This window comes from Aquarana catesbeiana, linkage group LG06 (genome assembly GCF_042186555.1).
Source record: "Aquarana catesbeiana isolate 2022-GZ linkage group LG06, ASM4218655v1, whole genome shotgun sequence".
NCBI classification, from domain to species: domain Eukaryota; kingdom Metazoa; phylum Chordata; class Amphibia; order Anura; family Ranidae; genus Aquarana; species Aquarana catesbeiana.
The window spans coordinates 346048454-346069725 of NC_133329.1; the positions used below are offsets into that span (position 1 = coordinate 346048454).

The following is a 21272-nucleotide window of genomic DNA, read 5'->3' on the forward strand; positions in this document are numbered from 1 at the left end:
CTACCCCAAAGCACCCTCCCAATGTTGAGGGCATGTGGCCTGGTACGGTTCAGGAGGGAGGGGGGGCCGCACTCTCGTCCCCCCCTCTTTTCCTGCGGCCTGCCAGGTTGCGTGCTCGGATAAGGGTCTGGTATGGATTTTTGGGGGGACCCCACGCCGTTTTTTTTTTTTTTTTTGGCGCGGGGTTCCCCTTAAAATCCATACCAGACCTGAAGGGTCTGGTATGGAATTTAGGGGGAACCCCACGTCATTTTTTTTTTTTAATTTTGGCCGGGGTTCCCCTTAATATCCATACCAGACCTGAAGGGCCTGGTATGGAATTTAGGAGGACTCCCACGTCATTTTTTTTTTTTAATTTTGGTTCGGGGTTCCCCTTTGGGGAATTCCCATGCCGTTTTTATCAATGAACTTCTATGTGTATTGTCGGCAATGCAATAGCCGCGAGTAGTTTTAAATGAGTTTTTTCTTTCAAAATGTCATTTTGCTGTCAGACTATTCTAAACACAGGAAACATGCGCCCCTTTACAGGCATACTATAGACACCCCCCAGCTACGAAATTTAAAGGGATATTACACTTTTATTGTTTGACTTTAAGCATTATTAAAATCACTGCTCCTGAAAAAACGGCCGTTTTTAAAACTTTTTTTTGCATTGATCCATGTCCCCTGGGGCAGGACCCAGGTCCCCAAACACTTTTTATGACAATAACTTTCATATAAGCCTTTAAAATTAGCACTTTTGATTATTCATGTTCGTGTCCCATAGACTTTAACGGTGTTCGCATGTTCGAACGAACTTTTTTCCTGTTCGCATGTTCTGGTGCGAACCGAACAGGGGGGTGTTCGGCTCATCCCTACTCAGGGGTAATAATCAGTGTGTTGTGTGTGAGGTGCTACTGTACAGTAGTAAAAACTTGTTACAAGCCAGTACCACTGGATTTCTGGGTGCTGTGATTGGACACAAGACTTTTTGTGAATGGACATGGAGTAAGGAAGGGAAGTGGTGTGACCTGAGTCTTCACAGCCATTAACCGCTGCTCTCATACCCGCAGCTCCTAGAAATCCAGTGGATCTGGCTTGCAGGAGGTATTCCTGCATAGCTGGTGTAGGATTTACTATAACATGCTTTCCTGGAGTTGGGCTTTAATCACAGATCTTCCTAATGATCCGATTTCATATGCTATGTGCTGGAAAGATCGTCGATGTGTCCAACTTAGTATCCCTACTCTTGCCACTAGTCTGGCAGAGAATGCTGGGAATTCCTGGAGGGCTGTATGCTCTCCACAGGTTCTCATTAGGTATTAACAGATCTCTGGGATACAAATCAGCCACTTACCTCTTTGACGGATCTTTCTGGAGACACAATGAAATTAGCTTCCTAAAGGATTTCCCGTATCTTCTTGTCATTTCTTTATCTTCTACTCCAGTTTCTAAAGTTGGGGGATCATTTTGTAAGGTCAGCATTAACACCTAGATAAAAAAAGATAAAGTATAAGAGAAAAAATCTATATGTGTTCTATACCAATCAGGAGAACAAATACATACAAATACAGTATATATACATTCTATATAATAAGTACAGCTCAGTACATCTTAAAAAAATTATGAATTGTTTCCTAACCCCCCCCCCAGTTGAAAAACTCACATTCCCATTTGGAATCTGCAGACCACAGCTGCTAAACGTGGCTTAACACTGGATACAGCGGCGTTAAGCCTCGTCAAGCGTTTTTTTTTTTTACATGTCAAAATGAATGGTTCTCTATGAGAGCCCATTGATTTGAATAGAAGTCGCACTACAAGTCGGATCATGAAGAGCCGCCTTGCGGTGTGGCTTGTGCGCTGAGGATCTTGAAGGGGGACCCTTGCCAAAAAAAAAAAAAAGAACATACCAGATCCTTTGGTCTGGTATGGATTTTAAGGGGAACCCCCATGCCAAAAAAATTGGCATGGGGCCCCCCCAAATCCATATCAGACCCTTATCTGAGCACACAGCCCGGCAGGTCAGGAAAGGGGGGACAGATGAGCGAGCGCCTCTCCCCCCTACTGGACCATACCAGACCACATGCCCCCAACACCCCCCACCCCAAAGCTCCCTGTCCTGATGGGGAAAAGGGCCTCTTCCCGACAACCCTGGCCGGTGGTTGTCGGGGTCTGCGAGCAGAGGGCTTATCAGAAACTGGAAGACCCCCTTTAACAAGGGGGCCCCCAGATCCCAGCCCCCCCCACCCTATGTGAATGAGTACGCTACCCATTCATCCAAAAAAAAGTGTAAAAAATAAAAACATAGGAAGAATCAATGCTTTAAAAATGAATATCTTACCAAGATTGACCTATATCTTCCAAATGACCCAATAGCAGTACCCCAGGACTACTTTAAAAAGCTAAGATCAATGATATTAAAATATATCTGGGCACATAAACGGCCCAGAATTGCATATGCAATATTGACGAAAGCCAAAGCTTAGGAGGATTAGCAGCCCCGGACTTTGAGAAATATTATCAGGCGATCTGTATTTCATGAATAGCAGAATGGATTCATAATAAAGAGGGGAGAAGCTAGGTAAATATGGAGATTTCACAAAGCAAGGTAGATTTAAGGAAGATGGTTTGGATACCACGACAGCACCGAGATTTTGCTAATAGTACAAATCCACTAACTAGAAACACTTTTAAAATTTGGTATAATGTAGGAAGAAAGTACCATTGGCACCATAATTCACCACTGTTATCGATATTGGGCACAAATTATTTTAAACCAGGGAAAAGGGAGTATATATATTTCACAAGATGGGCAAAAAAAGAAGAAATAGCACTACAGGATGTAATGAAAGAAAATAGGATTTGCACCTATGCAGAAATTACACAAAAATGGGGAAATATGCCATTAGATAAACGGAGATACACACAACTACAGCACTTTTCACAATCACTACCACAACCGTTACGGGGTAAAAGACACTTGAGGGCAATTGAGAAACTTTTTTGTTCCCCCTTAGCCTAAATCAAAGTATATCCAAAATCTATAGACTATTAATAAAAGAAACAGAACCGGAATATCCTCCATACCTAGGGAAATGGGAAGAGGAGCCGCTCAGAGAGGAGGAACATAGAAGGAAAATCTTGAGAATGGCTTGTTTTTCTTCAGGAGTAGGGATGAGCTTCGTGTTCGAGTCGAACCCATGTTCGACTCGAACATCGGCTGTTCGATCGTTCGCCGAATTGCGAACGATATGGGCCGTTCGCGCCAAATTCGTGTGGCGCGTCACGGCCCATAATTCACTGCGGCATCGCAGTGCATTGCTTGCTGATGATTGGCCAAGCATGCACTATGACCCGCATGCTTGGCCAATCACAGCGCCGCCTTAACAGAGAGCCATAATTGGCCAAAGCCAAGGAGGCTTTGGCCAATTATGGCTCAGGGGATTTAGTACACGCCCCACACTATATAAGGCCGCCTGCACGGCGGCCCTGTGCAGTGTGTTCCGGTGTGCTTAGAGAGAGAGAGAGAGAGAGACAGTGTCATTTCATTTGAGTTAGCTAGATTAGGCAGGACAGTCAGTCAGTTAGCTGCACTTAAAGTGTATTGTGTATATATATGCATCCCAGGTGTTGCATATATATATATATACACTGTATTCAGTTTAGCTAGATCCGTTCCTGTTATCTTCTAGACTATTTACATTTAGTGCAGTGCGTCCTGCTCACAGTGTTCAGCTAGATCCGTTCCTGTTATATTCCTACTGACAGGCAGGCTTGTCTTGTTACAGTATTTTGAAGAAAATTACTGGTGTTCTTTTGATCCTATTAGTACCACAGTCAGGCAGCTAGACTATTTACATTTAGTGCAGTGCGTCCTGCTCACAGTGTTCAGCTAGATCCGTTCCTGTTATCTTCTTACTGACAGGCAGGCTTGTCTTGTTACAGTATTTTAAAGAAAATTACTGGTGTTCTTTTGATCCTATTAGTACCACAGTCAGGCAGCTAGACTATTTACAGTTAGTGCAGTGCGTCCTGCCCACAGTGTTCTGCTAAACCTACAAGTAAGTGGGGTGCGTCCTGCTCACAGTGTTCAGCTAAACCTACAAGTTAGTGGGGTGCGTCCACCTCACAGTGTTCAGCTAAACCTACAAGCTAGTGGGGTGCGTCCTGCTCACAGTGTTCAGCTAGATCCGTTTCTGTTATCTTCTTACTGACAGGCAGGCTTGTCTTGTTACAGTAAATACAGCTACCTGAAGAAAATTGCTGGTGTTCTTTTGATCCTATTAGTACCACAGTCAGGCAGCTAGACTATTTACAGTTAGTGCAGTGCGTCCTGCTCACAGTGTTCTGCTAAACCTACAAGTTAGTGGGGTGCGTCCTGCTCACAGTGTTCAGCTAAACCTACAAGTTAATGGGGTGCGTCCACCTCACAGTGTTCAGCTAAACCTACAAGCTAGTGGGGTGCGTCCTGCTCACAGTGTTTAGCTAGATCCGTTCCTGTTATCTTCTTACTGACAGGCAGGCTTGTCTTGTTACAGTAAATACAGCTACCTGAAGAAAATTGCTGGTGTTCTTTTGATCCTATTAGTACCACAGTCAGGCAGCTAGACTATTTACAGTTAGTGCAGTGCGTCCTGCTCACAGTGTTCTGCTAAACCTACAAGTTAGTGGGGTGCGTCCTGCTCACAGTGTTCAGCTAAACCTACAAGTTAATGGGGTGCGTCCACCTCACAGTGTTCAGCTAAACCTACAAGCTAGTGGGGTGCGTCCTGCTCACAGTGTTCAGCTAGATCCGTTCCTGTTATCTTCTTACTGACAGGCAGGCTTGTCTTGTTACAGTAAATACAGCTACCTGAAGAAAATTGCTGGTGTTCTTTTGATCCTATTAGTACCACAGTCAGGCAGCTAGACTATTTACAGTTAGTGCAGTGCGTCCTGCTCACAGTGTTCTGCTAAACCTACAAGTTAGTGGGGTGCGTCCTGCTCACAGTGTTCAGCTAAACCTACAAGTTAGTGGGGTGCGTCCACCTCACAGTGTTCAGCTAAACCTACAAGCTAGTGGGGTGCGTCCTGCTCACAGTGTTCAGCTAGATCCGTTCCTGTTATCTTCTTACTGACAGGCAGGCTTGTATTGTTACAGTATTTTAAAGAAAATTGCTGGTGTTCTTTTGATCCTATTAGTACCACAGTCAGGCAGCTAGACTATTTACAGTTAGTGCAGTGCGTCCTGCTCACAGTGTTCTGCTAAACCTACAAGTTAGTGGGGTGCGTCCTGCTCACAGTGTTCAGCTAAACCTACAAGTTAGTGGGGTGCGTCCACCTCACAGTGTTCAGCTAAACCTACAAGCTAGTGGGGTGCGTCCTGCTCACAGTGTTCAGCTAGATCTGTTCCTGTTATCTTCTTACTGACAGGCAGGCTTGTCTTGTTACAGTATTTTAAAGAAAATTACTGATGTTCTTTTGATCCTATTAGTACCACAGTCAGACAGCTAGACTATTTACAGTTAGTGCAGTGCATCCTGCTCACAGTGTTCTGCTAAACCTACAAGTTAGTGGGGTGCATCCTGCTCACAGTGTTCAGCTAAACCTACAAGTTAGTGGGGTGCATCCACCTCACAGTGTTCAGCTAAACCTACAAGCTAGTGGGGTGCGTCCTGCTCACAGTGTTCAGCTAGATCCGTTTCTGTTATCTTCTTACTGACAGGCAGGCTTGTCTTGTTACAGTAAATACAGCTACCTGAAGAAAATTGCTGGTGTTCTTTTGATCCTATTAGTACCACAGTCAGGCAGCTAGACTATTTACAGTTAGTGCAGTGCGTCCTGCTCACAGTGTTCTGCTAAATTTACAAGTTAGTGGGGTGCGTCCACCTCACTGTGTTCAGCTAAAGCTACCTGTAGAAGGTTGGTGGTGTTCTCATACTACAGGCAGGCAGTTGATTTTGCTAGCTGCAGTATCAGTACATATATATATATATATATATATATATATATATATATATATATATATATCCCAGCTTAGTGCAGCTACAGGCCATTAGTATGTCTGGAAGGCCAAGAAGGAGAGGCAGACAGTCACAAGCCAATAAGAGAGGGCAAGCAGGCTCTGTGTCTAGTGCTGGTCGTGGAGACGGTGCATCCTCATCAGCATGTGGCCATGGGACACGCTTGGCCTTTTTTTCGGCAGCTGGCCATGTTGAGCCGCAACATGCGGAAGACTTGGTCGAGTGGATGACCAAGCCGCCCTCATCCTCCTCATCCTCTCTCACCCATGCCCAGGGTACTTTGTCTGGCAAAGCAGCGGCCTCTTCCCTCGGCTCAATGTCATCAGTGACTCCTTCCCTAGCCCCACCATGTCCTCCTGAGGAGTCCCTCGAACTGTTTGACCACAGTGTTGGGTACATGCTCCAGGAGGATGCCCAGCGTTTGGAAGGCTCTGATGATGATACTGAGCTCGATGAAGGCAGTAACACGAGCACGGACAGAGGGGGTGCCCAAGAAGGACAGCAATCTGGCAGTCATGCTCCCCCTGCTGCAGCATACTGCCAGGTTTGCTCCAGTGATGAGGAGGGAGGGGATGATGAGGTCACTGACTCAACGTGGGTGCCTGATAGGAGAGAGGAGGAGGAGGAGGAGGAGGAGGCGGCACATCACCAACGAGGCAGGATGCCCTCCAGGGGCCAGCCTAAGGGCAGCACATTGACTGCATCACACCCCAAAGCTCCACATGTGCAGGGCGCTGCAGTCTCTGCGCGTTATTCAAAAAGTTCTTTGGTGTGGGCCTTTTTTGAGAAGAGTGCATCAGATCGCACCGCTGCTATTTGCAACATATGTCTCAAGCGTATCTCGCGTGGCCAAAACATCTCCCGCTTGGGTACCACATGCTTGACCAGACATATGTTGACCTGCCATGCAGTTCGTTGGCAAGCGTATCTAAAAGACCCACACCAAAGAACAAAGAGGACCTCTGCTTGCTCCTCATCAGCTGAGATTTCCAACCCCACTAGACCTTCAGTCCTCTCTGAGACCTGCACTGAGAGGAATGAAGGTGTAGAATTAGGTGTGTCACAGCCACGTACTTGTGGGCAATCTGATTTTGGTACACCGACGTCAGATTGTACCAGGCAAATTTCCCTGCCCCAGCTGCTGCACCGCCGAAAGAAGTTTGCTCCCAGCCATCCACATGCCCAACGGTTGAATGCTAGCTTGGCAAAATTGCTAGCACTTCAACTGCTGCCTTTTCAGTTGGTAGACTCTGCCCCCTTCCGTGAGTTTGTGGAATGTGTGGTTCCTCAGTGGCAGGTACCCAAACGCCACTTTTTCTCACGGAAGGCGATTCCGGCTCTCTACCAGCATGTGGAAGGCAATGTCCATGCCTCGCTGGACAGGGCGGTCAGCGGTAAGGTGCATATTACCGCTGACTCATGGTCCAGCAGGCATGGACAGGGACGTTACCTAAGTTTCACGGCGCATTGGGTGACTCTGCTGGCAGCTGGGAAGGATGCAGGACAAGGTGCAGTAGTGTTGGAGGTTGTTCCGCCACCACGCCTCCAAAATGCTAATGATTGTGACACACCTCTCTCCTCCACCCCCTCCTCTTCTTCTTCCTCCATGGCCTCTTCCTCGGAACCAGCGGTGCTCCGTAGTCGTTCAAGGGGCTACACAAGTACGCAGGCCAAAAGATGCCATGCGGTGCTTGAGCTGGTGTGCTTGGGGGACAGGAGCCACACTGGGGCAGAGGTTCTGTCAGCTCTGCAGGGGCAGGTTCAGAGGTGGTTGACGCCACGCCAACTTAAGGCAGGAATGGTGGTTTGCGACAATGGCACCAACCTCCTCTCTGCCCTCCGACAGGGACAAATGACCCATGTGCCCTGTTTGGCTCACGTCCTTAACTTGGTGGTGCAGCGGTTCTTGGGCAGGTACCCGGGCTTACAGGATGTCCTGAGGCAGGCCAGGAAAGTCTGTGTGCATTTCCGCCGGTCATATAATGCCAGTGCTCGGCTGACGGACCTCCAAAAGGAGTTTAACCTGCCCAAGAACCGCCTAATCTGTGACATGCCCACCAGGTGGAACTCAACGTTGGCCATGCTGCAGCGGCTGCACACGCAGCAGAGGGCCATCAATGAGTACCTGTGCGACTATGGCACCAGGACAGGGTCAGGGGAGCTTGGTTTTTTTTCCCCACGCCAGTGGGCCATGATCAGGGATGCATGCACTGTCCTGTCACCATTTGAGGAGGCCACGAGGATGGTGAGCAGTGACAGTGCATGCATCAGTGACACTGTCCCCCTTGTCCACCTGTTGGAGCACACGCTGCGTGGAATAATGGACAGGGCACTTGAGGCAGAACAGAGGCAGGAAGAGGAGGACTTCCTTAGCTCTCAAGGCCCCCTTTATCCAGACACTGTTCCTGCGTGCCCGCCGATCACACAGGAAGAGGACGAGGAGGAAGAGGAGGAGGAGGAGGAGGAAGATTGTGTCAGTATGGAGGTGGAGCCTGGCACTCAGCATCAGCAGCAGTCTTTAAGGGATCAGTCCCAAGAAACACATGGACTTGTACGTGGCTGGGAGGAGGTGGCTGCGGACCATGTCGTCCTTAGTGACCTAGAGGACTCCGGACCGAATGCCTCAGCAAACCTACGCTGCATGGCCTCCCTGATCCTGCAAAGCCTGCGTAAGGATCCTCGTATTCGTGGTATCAAGGAGAAGGACCAATACTGGCTGGCAACCCTCCTTGATCCACGTTACAAGGGTAAGGTTGCGGACCTTATCTTGCCATCGCAGAGGGAGCAGAGGATGAAACATCTTCGGGAGGCCTTGCAGAAAGGTCTGTGCAACGCGTTCCCAGAGACTGGGAGGTTACAAAGTCCTGTTTCTGGACAACGTGTTGCTGAGGCTTCGGTCAGTCAAAGAAGGAGCGGTGGAGAAGGTGGCCGTCTGACCGATGCGTTCAGACAATTTTTTGGTCCGCAGCCCCAAGGTATGATCGGTTCCAGCAACCATCGCCAGTGTCTGTTTTACATGGTGCAGGAATACCTAGGGGCAAGATCAGACTTGGACACCTTTCCCACTGAAAATCCTCTGGGTTACTGGGTCTTGAGGATGGATCACTGGCCAGAGCTTGCACAGTATGCAATTGAGCTACTGGCCTGTCCTGCATCCAGCGTTCTTTCAGAACGCACATTCAGTGCTGCTGGAGGCGTGGTAACCGATCACAGGGTGCGTCTGTCCACTGACTCGGTCGATCGACTGACCTTCATAAAAATGAATGAGTCTTGGATCACCACCAGCTACCAAGCACCTGATGCTGATGTAACCGAATAATTTTTTTTGAAATCTCAGATCCCTTCAAAGACTGCCTATGCTGATGCTGAGTGACTATCCCTGAGTAATTATCCTCTTCCTCCTCAATCATCACGCTGATAGCTTGTAAGAACATTTTTGGTTCTGGGTGCCACCACCAGTGCCTAAGGCACAATTTTTCAGCCCCTGTTTAACAGGGGCGTGTAATTACGATTTTTGATGCAATACTTTGTAGCAGGGCTCGTTCCTGCATTCCAACTAGAGTGTCTGTGAGGGGTTGCAGTGTTGTGGCACCAGCACCAGTGCCTAAGGCCCAATTTTTCAGCCCTTGTTTAACAGGGGCGTGTAATTACAATTTTTGATGCAATACTTTGCAGCAGGGCTCGTTCCTGCATTCCAACTAGAGTGTCTGTGAGGGGTTGCAGTGTTGTGGCACCAGCACCAGTGCCTAAGGCCTAATTTTTCAGCTCCTGTTCAACAGGGGCATGTAATTACAATTCTTGATCTAATATTTCACAGCAGAGCCCTGTGAGGGCTTACAGTGTTGTGGCCACAGCAACACCTAAGGCCCAAATTTCTGCTGAGTATATAGGGCAGGACCCTACTTTCAAACAACTAACTTACAAACGACTCCTACTTGCAAACGGAAGGAGACAACAGGAAGTGAGAATAAATCTACCCCTAGGAAGGGAAATTCTCTCCTGTAAGAGTTAATATGGGAAAAACATTTCTCCTTTCCACTGATGCTTTCCAATCCATTTGGGACAAAAAGTGAGGTGAAATCTTCTGAAGAGGAGGAAAGACAGCAAAACAAATGTCACAGGGGTGATAACCCTTCCCTATGTTTTCCAAAAAGCTTAAAAAAGATTTTTTGGCTGGAGCTAAACACGTTAAAAATGTACCCGTTCAAAATTACAAAGAGATTCTACTTAACAACAAACCTACAGCCTGTATACTGCTGTTCAGAGTATATAGGGCCTGGTGGCCCCACACCTTTCCTTATTTTAATTTGGGTGCGGGGTTCCCCTTAATATCCATACAAGACCCAAAGGGCCTGGTAATGGACTGGGGGGTACCCATGCCGTTTGTCTCACTGATTTTCATCCATATTGCCAGGACCCGACATTACATTAAACCCGCAAGCAGTTTTAAATGAGATTTTTTCCTTTAAAAATGACATTTGGTGCAGGGACTGTTCTAAACACGGGAAACACGCGTCACTTTACAGGCATACTATAGACACCCCTCAGGTACGATATTTAAAGGAATATTTCACTTTTTTTTTTTTACTTTAAGCATCATTAAAATCACTGCTCCCGAAAAAACGGCCATTTTTAAAAGTTTTTTTTGCATTGATACATGTCCCCTGGGGTAGGACCCGGGTCCCCAAACCCTTTTTAGGACAATACCATGCAAATTAGCCTTTAAAATGAGCACTTTTGATTTCGAATGTTCGAGTCCCATAGACGTCAATGGGGTTCTAAGGTTCGTGCGAACTTTCGGTCCGTTCGCAGGTTCTGGTGCGAACCGAACCGGGGGGTGTTCGGCTCATCCCTATTCAGGAGACATGAAGACAGTTGAAATGCGCTATAAACTTAGCGAGATGGTACGTGACCCTCCAGAGGGTGCATCGGATTGGGGCAGAGGGACCTCCAACTTGCTGGAGGGGATGCGATGCCCCGGGGACCTTTGCGCACCTCTGGCGGGAATGCATAAAGATCTAAGCCTATTGGGAAGGACTCCTGGCAGTAATTTATCAAATCACAGGAGAACAGATTCAGAAGAATCCGTGGGATTGTTTATTCCACGATACAAGGAAAATGGAATCTGAATATAGGAATACTCTAGTTCCATTCCTTCTAAATGCAGCCAAAAGTTTGATTCCGAGTTTCTGGAGGATCCAGGAAGGCCCAAATTTGAAGGATTGGGTTGCAAGTGTTGAATTGATAAGAGCTATAGAAGAAACCATTCATATAGAAGAGGACTCATTGGAGAGGTTCAGGAATATATGGGGGAAATGGTGGGAGTTTTGTGAGTCGGGAACACGGAGTAACTGACGGGTGTGTAGGGAAGGGAGAGGAGGGGGGGGGGGGAATTTTTTTTTTTCTCTGTCTGTTTGGCTGGGGTGGGGAAATAAAGGTGTGAAACATAGATAAAGGAAATTGATGTAATACACAAGTGATTATGTATACCGGTATATGTGTTTACATAATAAAATAAAAGGTGAATATATAAAAAAGAATAGGTCAGAATCATCTGGTTTAATGAACATCGAATTCCTCTATTTCACCAAAAATTGTGCAAGGCTTTTAAAGTGCCACTTCCTCCTTTCAAGGTGAGGTGGGTGGGACACTGATGTTAGGTGCAGTGTAGTGATGTTCAACCATAAAAGGAGGGTTGGCTATACTCCAAATATAAAACATACAGACATCACAGCTAAAGGACAAGGCAGGACAAGGCAGTTAACACGTTTCACATGTAATGTGCTTATTCGTACTGCAGAGTCATCACGTCCGGCTGGGTTCATTATACCAGATGACTCTGGCCTATTCCTAGACACATGGCAACGGGCACCTCTGCCAATCGGACCACCAATGAGATTTTTTGCAGACTCCTTTTGAACTCCCAGAATAAAGAAGAAAAGGGTTAAAGAGTTAGAATGTTGCAGCTTGGAATAGTGCACCATCTCATCTTCTCTATGGAAAATCAGATGGAATGGTGTGATTCCCGGAAATCTGCACAATATATTATTAATGTGAAACGAGCTGGAACAAGTGTCACTCGCTATTGACCATCTGATATTTTATGAAGTGAGATCCGCAGGAGATTAGTGTGAAGGCCGCTGGCGTTGGGAGTCCAATAGACGTCTTCTGGTTTGTGTTATGGTGGCTCCGGCGATACGCAAGATGTTTCCATGTATTTCCACCGTGATTATTTAAAAATGCCTTATAAATATTCAAATAAAAAGAAAGAAAAATAAAAAAAATAAAAAAATAAAAACAGTACACAGATATTTTTTTTTTTTAAAGCAGCTCCAGCGTCTCTTCTCCTTTCGATTTCTTCTCCCTCCGGCGATGTCTTCATCCTCCAGTTCTTCTCTCTCAGCTGATGTCTTCTCCCTCTGGTTGTTCTCCTCTCTCCGCTGTCTTCTCCCGCTGTGTTCTCCCTCCAATGTTCTCCCGGCGCTCTCTACAGCTGTAATGCTGAGTCCACCATGCTCCATTACTTATATAGCCATGGGGCGGGGCCACCCAGTAACATCACCCAGAGGCCCTGCCCCTTGTGACGTCACCACCTGGGGCATGATAGCTACCCTTTAGCTATGCGCTCGGAGCATCAGCTCCTTCCACAGGCCTCTGTGGAAGGAGCTGATGTTCCGAGTGCATAGCCTCTTTTATTCAGTTGTTTCTCCCCTGGTGTCTCTCTGCTTCCTGGTGACGTCATCTCCCTGCGTTCCACGGTGGCCCAGACCGACTTCCTGGTGGCCACAGGACAGATTAAGGCTCCCCCAGTCATCTGCCAGATCCGTGGATGCTCGTTTTGGATGCCGATCTATACCTACAGACACCACCATTTACAGATGAGCCTGTTTTTATGCTATTTCCTGTAAGTGCATTACTTACTTTGCTAATAAATCGTATCTTATATACTACACTCAGGTTGGCGCTTCCTTTGTCTCTCCCTCTTCCTCAATCTGCTTACAGAGCTGGCTTTTCTCTGAGGACAGCTGCCTCCTGCCACCTCATCCTAAGAAATGTTGCTGTATGGACTACTGAGCTGCTATTGCTCTCATATTGTAAATAGGAAAACTCTAGGTATGGGACTTTGGGGGCACAATAGTATTGAACTACAAAACATATATTTAATAGGGATATTTTATTAGAAAAAAAATATAAAAGACATTGAACACACATAAATTTAAAAACACTTCAGTCTAGATATAAATCCTAGTAGTAGTACACCGTATGGATCTTATCCTGCAAATTTGTGTAACATAAAGAAGGCTATAAAGGTATACAAATATCGCTTAGTCCATATATGGGAGGAATACTTCCCCTGAAAATTGAGCAGAAGGCAAGCACATAGTTATAGCAGACAAGATGCAGCAGGTTTGGTAATCCACGGTGAGGTGTTCTCTAGTTGCTCTACATGTTTCGCGTTACACTGAACGCTTCCTCAGGAGCTAGAGATTCAAATAAGTGTAGTAGAATTGCATAAATCAATCAATGCTCATTGCTCTCATATTGCCTGCTATATTACTTCATGTACACAAATATTTGCGCTTACAGTTTTTTCTTTTTATCTGATATGTTTTAGGACATCTGTGTGTGGACTGATTGTACTGAAAGTATGGTTCAGAAGATGAATGTGCTGGACACCCATACTTCATAGTTTGCGCTTACCTTCATTGGAGGGTACTTGTGATAGGGAGCTGCACCCGTAGCTAGTTCAATTGTCGTTATTCCAAAGCTCCATATATCAGCTTTAAAGTCATAGCCTCGAACCTAAAGAGTCATTGATTACATGTACTGATTAATGTCAAATAAAATTTTTAGGAGATTCATGGATAAATATGTAACGGTTTCATGATATCATCATAGCAAATTAAGTAAGAAACAACATTTATTGCAAGAAATCAAATTACTAACAGTATTCCCTTTAAGTGACCCTGTTGCTAAAAAAAAAAAAAAAAGTTTTAAATACTGGTTGCCTGTAAAGAATAGTTTAAACCCACCGGTCCCACTGATCTCTACTATCTCGAAGAGCTACTGCTGCCAAATCTACTGCTGCCAAATCTAATGTTCTTCTGCATCCAATACATGTCACCGTTTCATTCCTTAGCCCTATAAAGCATGTTGTGGTTCCACACACTGGACAGGCTAACATTTACTCTTTTCAATCTAGCAACACAGTCACATGTGCAAACTAGTGCTATATAAAAAAGCCATGCCTACCTGTTCCATTACTTCTGGGGCCATCCAGCAGGGGGTGCCAACAAAAGTTTTTCTTACTTTATTCCTGGTGACATCACCACCTGTTGCTAAAAATGAACTGACACCAAAATCTGAAAAGAAAGAAATATACGTGATAAAATATATGAGTACACTCTATAAATCAATGTTTACCAACAACAATATTTATCAGTAATTTCCAATAAAAGATTTCAATGTCTGGTTTGATGGTCACCTGTCCATGACCCTAGACCTTAGGAGGATCTCCACCCCGCAACAATTCACTTATAAATATCAGCAGTATGCAGTACTGACCGTTTAAAGAGGTACTTTGAGTACACTGACATCCACAGTTACAACAAAGGAACTTATCTTTCCAACACAAAATTTTAATGTATGTGTTCAACAGTGCTTGGGGGAGATTTACTAAAACTGGTGCACATAGAATTTGATGCAGCTGTGCATCGTAACCAGTCAGCTTCTATTCTAACTTCAGCGTGTTCAATTAAACTTTGACAATAAATCCTGGAAGCTGATTACTATGTAGAGCTGCACCAGATTCTGCGTGCACCCGTTTTAGTAAATCTCCCCCCTTGGGTCCCTGAAACATGGTCCCATAATTTACCTTTGAGCTCCCCAAGTTTGAAATCTAGTTACTCTACTATGTTTTACTGGGAACCGAATATCTTTGGAGTCCCCAAAACAGATTTGGTGAATTCCAGGAAAAAATATGTTGAAGTAAATAAAAGTGCAAATAATGGTTTAAATCTAAATCTATCGTTAAAGAGGAGCTTCAGTCTCCTCTTTAAAATTACAAATACTGTAGCTGCCTACTTTTAATATAAGGATACTTACCTGTCCAGGGGTCTAGTGTTTTCATACACTGGGCTGCTGGTTCTTAGCAGCCACCTTCACATTGCGCATGCGCGAGCCGCACCACGCTTTGTGAAAGGTCCCGCAGACAGGTCCCAGAAGGCTGAGGGGCGAAGAGGAAGGGGGGTGAACTTCCGCTTGGATCACTGCGGTGATCTGGGCAGAAGTGGGAGCAGGTACCTGTCTGTCAAAACCAGGTACCCACAAACCCCCCTGGAAAAAAAATGAGTGCCAAATGCTAAAGCGGAGGGTGGGGGGAGGAGGCAAACAAGCAGAACTTCTCCTTTTGGGTGAAGTTCCGCTTTAAGTCCCATGATGCAATGCAGCAGTTAAAAAAATGTAAGAACAAAACGTAAAAAATTGCTGATCTATGGGAGTGTGGGAGTTTTACAAGTGGGGAAAAGGCTCCTGCTTATGGAATTACTGCAATTCCCTGGGGTGTTTTTCCTTGCAGTTAACTAATGCCATGGGTGTGTATGGGTATTCTCTTGTTGTAGGAGTTTGGGCATAACCATGAACCATAGTATGTAACTTCCACGACTTCTTGAGCCAAACAATGGGCAAAAGGAGAAGGACAGCCAAGGTCACATGGAGATGAGTGTAAAAACAATATACCATTATTACAGAGGAAAAGGACACACACTCATGTTCTGAAATATTTTTCTATGATCTGTCTTAGCCCAGCCAGTAATCTAAGAACCTGTGGAACCCTGGGGCCAATTCATGTTTAAATTGAAATAAATGATACATCTCTTATCAGTTTCCCATTTCCTAATTATATAAATCAGTAATACACTGAAAGAACATTTTTGTCCGTTATGCTTATTATGTCATTTTTCTCCTGTCCTGTATATTCTAGCTCAAATTTCTCCAAGGAATTAAATTACTTGGGGTCTCCTAATAAGTCTTCCTCAATAAAGTCCTAAGGAATTCATTTCTAGACAACCTCCCCTACTATCCATTGCACTTTAATTCAAGAAAGCACAAAACCTAATTCTAGCTTCAATTACTCCTATTTTCTGTCAGCTCTTGTAAATCATATTTATTATAGTTATTAATGGTCGTGCTCTTCCTCTCTAACCATCTTGGATAAAAAAAAAAAGAATATATTCAATATCTAAGGAAATTAAAGATTTACTTCCATCAAACATGAATATTTTCCATTTAAGACTGACACTGGGGACAATGCCTGACGACTGCTCATTTACCAAATGCCCATCGTCAGTGTCCTCATTGTCTGAACAGTACCTGGTCTGAGAATGTGAAATTTTAACCGCTTGCCGACCAGCCGCCATCATTACACTGCGGCAAGTTGGCTTTATTACTCGAAATGACGTAGCTGTACGTCGGTTTGTGTAATAGATGCAGTGGGCGTACCACCAGAGCCACAAGGCGCGTGACCGGCGGCCATCCGCCAGCCACCCGCGATCGCTGCACAGAGAGCCAGAACAGGGATCTGTCAATGTAAACAAACAGATCTCTATTCTGACAGGGAAGTAGAGAGAGATCGTCTTTTCCTAGTGATTAGGAACAGCAATCTCTCTCCTCCTCCAGACAGTACACTTTCCCCACAGTCCTCCCAGGGAACACATTTAACCCCTTGATCACCACTAGTGTTAACCCCTTCCTTGCCAGTGTCATTTACACAGTAATCAGTGCATTTTTATAGCACTGATCGCTGTATAAATGTCACTGATCCCTAAAAAGTGTCAAAAGTGTCTGATCTGTCCGCCGCAATGTTGCAGTCCTGCTAAAAATCGCTGATCACCGCCATTATTAGTAAAAAAGATAATAATAAAAATGCCATAAATCTATCCCCTATTTTGTAGATGCTATAGACACTATAACTTTTGCGCAAACCAATAATATACGCTTATTGTGATTTATTTACCAAAAATATGTAGAAGAACAAATATTGGCTTAAACTGGGAAAGAAGTTTTTTTTTTATATATTTTTTGGGGGATATTTATTAAGCAAAAAGTAAAAAATAATGCTTTGTTGCTCTTTTTTTGTTTATAGGGCAAACCCCCCCCCCCCAAAAAAAAATGCAGAGGTGATCAAATACCACCAAAAGAAAGCTCTATTTGTGGGGAAAAAAGGACATAAATTTTGTTTGGGTACAACATCGCACGACCGCGCAATTGTCAGTTAAAGTGACGCAGTGCCGTATCACAAAAAATGGACTAGTCATTAAGGGGGTAATTCCTTCCGGTCCTTAGTGGTTATAAAGGATCAAGGTTTTTTACCTTCATGCATTGCATGCATGAAGGTAAAAAAACCTTCTCTGTGCAACAGCCTCCCTTAATACTTACCTGAGCCCCAGTGATGTGCACAAGAGCCTCGGCTCTCTGGAGACTCGAACTGCTCATTGGCTGAGGCAGCAGCGAGAGCCAGTGAGTCAATGAGAAGAGAGAGGGGGCAGGGCCGAGCCATGTCTCTGTGTATGAATGGACGTGCAGAGCAGCGGCTCGGGAGCGAGCTTGCTTGGGTGCCCCGACACAAGCTGCTTGCTCTGGGGGCACTTAGCAGGAGGGAGGGGCCAGGAGCACCAGCAGGGGACCTGAGAACTGGAGGATCCGGGTTGCTCTGTGCAACACCACTGCACAGTGCAGGTAAGTATAACATGTTTGGGATTTTTATTTTTAAAACAAGACTTTAGTATCACTTCAAGTTCAACGTTCCTGAGCACCTTCCTCTCCATGTTTCAAAGCTGTATCTGCTGTTCGGGTTTTTTTTTTTTTTTTATGATAACACCTTCTGCTGGGTGCAAGTGGTAAATATAAAATATATACTCAAAAGGAATAGTCCTGTAGATTATCTTTAAAGACAATCACTTTGCCCATGATAAAGTCCCCCCTTCATCCACTGATATGCATTTCCTGTGCTCCTCTGCCACTTGAAAGTATTTTTCTGGGTATACGCAGCATATGATCTCCTCTTCTTCCCAGGATTCAGTGCTCATGCCTAGGAGGCAATCACCAGACCTAAGCATTGGGATGTAGGGAAGGTTGTTAATCTGGTGTAAGCTTTAAAGCATAACTCAATGAAATAAAAAATGTCTCCATGCAGTGGGGCTGTGCTTGCACTGCATAGGTTAACTGCTCATTCTGTCTAGGGGTGCACTGAAAGGCTATACTTACACGATCCTTTGATCCTCCAGAAAAGTGCGCTCCCTTATGTCCAGCGGTGGGCTGTTCCTCCGTCCTCATGTCCAGAGCTGGTCTATAGGCGTGATGACGTCAGGAACAGTCTATTCACAAGACTGCTAGCATGCAGGGAGGGCAGGAGCAGCAGGGACCGGTCTTGCCCTTGGAGGATCAGAGGATTAGGTAACTATATCTCCACCTTTAAATCCCCTAGACAGCAGTTAACCCATGCAGTGCTGGTACAGCCCCATTGCATGGGAGAACATTTTTTTTTTACCCAGTGTCTGTCTTTAATGCCCCGTACACACGGTCGGATTTTCCGATGGAAAATGTGTGATAGGACCTTGTTGTTGGAAATCACACATTTTCCATCGGATTTTCCGACACACAAAGTTTGAGAGCAGGATATAAAATTTTCCGACAACAAAATCCGTTGTCGGAAATTCCGATCGTGTGTACAGAAATCCGACGGACAAAGTGCCACGCATGCTCAGAATAAATAAAGAGATGAAAGCTATTGGCCACTGCCCCTTTTATAGTCCCGACGTACGTGTTTTACGTCACCGCGTTTAGAACGATCGGATTTTCCGACAACTTTGTGTGACCGTGTGTATGCAAGACAAGTTTGAGCCAACATCCACCAGAAAAAATCCTAGGATTTTGTTGTCGGGATGTCCGAACAAAGTCTGACCGTGTGTGTGGGGCATAACTGTGACACTGGCCAGCATGAAGCTTACATGGGATTATACTTGACATTCCTGCAGATGAAAGGAGCAGTGTGTGTGTGTGTGTGTGTGTGTGTGTGGGGGGGGTAAAATGGGTGCTTATTTATTTATATGTGTTCCACATGTACACCTCGGGATTGAGCATTTTTAACTACTTCAGCCCCGGAAGGATTTACCTCCTTTCTGACCAGAGCACTTTTTGCGATTCGGCACTGCGTCACTTTAACTGACAATTGCGCAGTCGTGCGACGTTGCACCCAAACAAAACTGACGTCCTTTTTTTCCCCACAAATAGAGCTTTCTTTTGGTGGTATTTGATCACCTTTTGCGGTTTTTATTTTTTGCGCTATAAACAAAAAAAGAGTGACAATTTTGAAAAAAAAAAGCAATATTTTTTACTTTTTGCTATATAATAAATATCCCCCAAAAATATATAAAAAAACTATTTTTTTTCCTCAGTTTAGGCCGATATGTATTCTTCTACATATTTTTGATAAAAAAAAAAAAAATCGCAATAAGTGTATATTAATTGGCTTTTATGGCATTTTTATTATTCATTTTTTTTTTTTTTTGACGTTTGGAATTTCTGACAACAAGCTGCTTGCTGTGGGGGCACTCAACAGGAGGACCTTCAGAGCGTATGCTCCGGGGACGTCACCAGCTGTATCCAGTGTGAATATTTCCTAAACTGTGTAGGTTTAGGAAATATTCATTTTACTTACAGGTTATTATAGGCTTACCTGCAGATAGAAATCACAGAGCAGACTTTACTACTGTTTTAAGTGAACACAGTGAATGTTCTGACTTCAGTGTTTCCTTGATAGCATTAGATAGCATTGGATAGCATTAAATTACCTGCTATCTGTACCGATCCATCTTCTCCCAATAGGATATTACCAGCCTTTAAATCCCTGAGAGGAGAGAATAAAAAGAATTGTCATTTTGCACAAGAACACTTCTTTCTTATAGACGAAGTTTGCTCTTAGTTAATTGCATTGACAGAAAAAACTCATCGTTTCAATAGCTTTAGAGCCCAGTTTTCTGTGTGTGACTCACAGAGGAAATAAGATTAAGAAATGTGTTCCGGCTTTGATCTGCATCATAATATTACTCTGCCATGATTCCCATCAGGTCAATCATAACCAAATAAAATAAGCTCAATACGCTTGCTTTTATTAATGTAGATTAAAAGTCTTGTCCACGGCCTTCTTATTTTTCTGAAGATATAATGTTCAGGGCAAAAATGAAGTAGTTTAACTGCTTCGGCCACGGAAGATTTTACCCCCTTTCTGACCAGAGCACTTTTTGCGATTCGGCACTGCGTCGCTCTAACTGACACCAAAACAAAATTGACGTCCTTTTTTTCCCACAAATAAAGCTTTCTTTTGGTGGTATTTGGTCACCTCTGTGTTTTTTATTTTTTGCGCTATAAACAAAAAAAGAGCAACAATTTTGAAAAAAAGCAATATTTTTTACTTTTTGCTATAATAAATATCCCCCAAAAATATAAAAAACTTTTATTCAGTTTAGGCTATGTATTCTTCTACATATTTTTGGTAAAAAAAAATCACAATAAGCGTATATTGATTTATTGATTGGTTTGCTCAAAAGTTATAGCATCTAGAATAGGGGATAGATTTATGGCATTTTTATTATTAATTTTTTTTTACTAGTAATGGCGGTGATCTGCGATTTTTATCATGACTGTGACATTATGGCGGACACATCGGACACTTTTGACACTATTTTGGGACCATTGTCATTTATACAACGATCAGTGCTATAAAAATGCACTGATTTCTGTGTAAATGACACTGGCAGGGAAGGGGTTAAACACTAGGGGGCGGTCAAGGGGTTAAGTGTGTCCTAGGGAACGATTCTAACTGTGGGGGGTATGGGCTACCACTGACATGACAGCGATCACTGCTACAGATGACAGGCAGTAGTAGATTCCTGTCATGTTACTAGGCGGAACGGGGAAATGCCTTGTTTACATAGGCATCTCCCCGTTCTGTGGCTCTGTGACAGGATCGCGGGACACCGGCGGACATCGAGTCCGCAGGACCGGCGGGCGCGGTCACGCTGTACGCGGCGGATGCGCGTGCACCCACTAGCCCCGCAAATTAAAGGGGATGTGCAGGTACGTCCATTTGCCCACCACTGCCATTGTGCCGACTTATATCGGCGTGAGGTGGTTGGCAAGTGGTTAAGGAAGAATTCCAGGGATGGATATTTTTACACAGCTAGGACCTATGTATATATGTATATACAATATCTATGGGATCCCTCTAAAAGG

General features: G+C 44.6%; 1 protein-coding gene across 3 annotated transcripts in view; it reads right to left on the minus strand.

Annotated features, from left to right (window-relative positions):
• STK39 (serine/threonine kinase 39) overlaps positions 1-21272 on the minus strand; it is a 673740-nt gene that overhangs the window by 415350 nt on the left and 237118 nt on the right. For all 3 annotated transcript variants that reach the window (XM_073633992.1, XM_073633991.1, XM_073633993.1), the window contains exons 5-8: positions 19832-19887; positions 14235-14344; positions 13683-13784; positions 1337-1470 (exon numbers count right to left, since the gene is read on the minus strand). In XM_073633992.1, the coding sequence (XP_073490093.1) occupies positions 1337-1470; positions 13683-13784; positions 14235-14344; positions 19832-19887 (402 nt within the window). The remainder of the gene's footprint in view (positions 1-1336; positions 1471-13682; positions 13785-14234; positions 14345-19831; positions 19888-21272) is intronic.